Source organism: Mandrillus leucophaeus, unplaced genomic scaffold (assembly GCF_000951045.1).
Source record: "Mandrillus leucophaeus isolate KB7577 unplaced genomic scaffold, Mleu.le_1.0 Scaffold660, whole genome shotgun sequence".
In the NCBI taxonomy this organism is placed as follows: domain Eukaryota; kingdom Metazoa; phylum Chordata; class Mammalia; order Primates; family Cercopithecidae; genus Mandrillus; species Mandrillus leucophaeus.
In genome coordinates, this window is record NW_012107142.1 from 537616 (window position 1) to 539033 (window position 1418).

Genomic DNA, 1418 nt, shown 5'->3' on the forward strand with positions numbered 1-1418 from the left:
CAATTGACTCAGGAATTATTCTATGAGGAGTACCAGAGAAATGGGGGCAGTAATTGGAGGGAGACATGGAATCAGGCAATGGATTTATTTATTTTATTTTTAATTTTTTCGCTTCCACTTAAATTGCATGCTTTATTTCTCCCAATCCCAGCAATAGCACAGAAGCCCCATCATATTCATCCCAAACTGGTTTCGAGTAGGTTAAGGTTATAGGGACCCTTTTCAGAACATTGATACAAAGAGCTCCCAAACACCAGGCACAAATGTGTCTGCAAACAGATGGAAGTAAACAGTGCACTGGCCCAAATGCTTCATGATTCAGTTTGATTTTGCAATGCAATTTGCATCCTTGAAATGGCCAGCCTGGAGGGGGAAGGGGTAGCGTGAGGGAGTGAAGTTGAAATTGCCTCCTATTAGCTCACCCTTTCAACATTAAACAGAGACCAAGAGAGAAATGGTTCCAACATTTCACCACATATATTTCTTCTCATGCAGTCTAAGCTGAGAATGCCATGTAAATGGGTCACTGCGAAATGCAGCAATTTAATTTCTCTCCAATCAAAATAAGAAACCAGTATGATCTCACTTCTATTAACTTTTGAAGGTTTACAGCAGTTAAAGTATTTTTGCTTCTTTGTATAAAGGTTAAAAAAATCATTTTTTAAATAAAATACAAGAGCAGCCAATTTCACCATTGAGTAAAAGTAAAAACTGGGATTCTTTTTAAAATTAGTCCAAAGTGGCATTTAGGAATTTAGTGGTAGGCTGCTGGGCTGACACCATCACAAACCAAAGTGTAGGGCTGGGTCTGGTTTTGTTTCAGTTTTCTTTTCAATATCCAGTGCTCATGGATTAAGTTCTGGAAATGTTCCAGTTGTAAGGCAAGGATCTGTTTGGATTCCACCATGAGTATGCTTCTTGGGTTGGATGCTGGAGAGTGAGGCACTGTTTTGCCGGACCCATGTCAACTACTTAGTAGTCATCAAGGTAAAAAACTTCATCGCCTCCTTCTTGGTATTCCATTCTTTGGAAATCTACTTGGTACCGCAAGAAACCTCCAATTCCACCAAATCCTTTCACAAACTGAGACTCTTCTTGTGATTTATATGTGACAATTTCCAACGTAACTCCAACTTTTTTATAGTTGTTAGCAAACCATTCCAACAGGGGCATGCTCTCGATAAGCTCATGTTCCCGTCCGGTCTCTTTGTCTGTGAAATGAGATTTATCCTTTTCTTGCTCTGGAGTTAGACAGAGAATTTTCTCCTCTTCTGTGCCTTGGCAATGAAGAACGTATCCCATTATATTCAGATTTTCATAGGCTATTAAAATTTCTGCAGCTCCCATTTCCAAAGCCTTTAGTGTATCTTCAACGCCAAAACAGTACCTGCCTGTGTCCTGGCTGATTTCATCAATGT

General features: G+C 39.6%; 1 protein-coding gene across 1 annotated transcript in view; it reads right to left on the reverse strand.

Annotated features, from left to right (window-relative positions):
• Positions 1–972: 972 nt before the first annotated feature.
• LOC105554868 (eukaryotic peptide chain release factor subunit 1-like) overlaps positions 973–1418 on the reverse strand; it is a 2137-nt gene continuing 1691 nt past the window's right edge. The window contains exon 2 of the mRNA XM_012001494.1: positions 973–1418. Within this exon, the coding sequence (XP_011856884.1) occupies positions 973–1418 (446 nt within the window).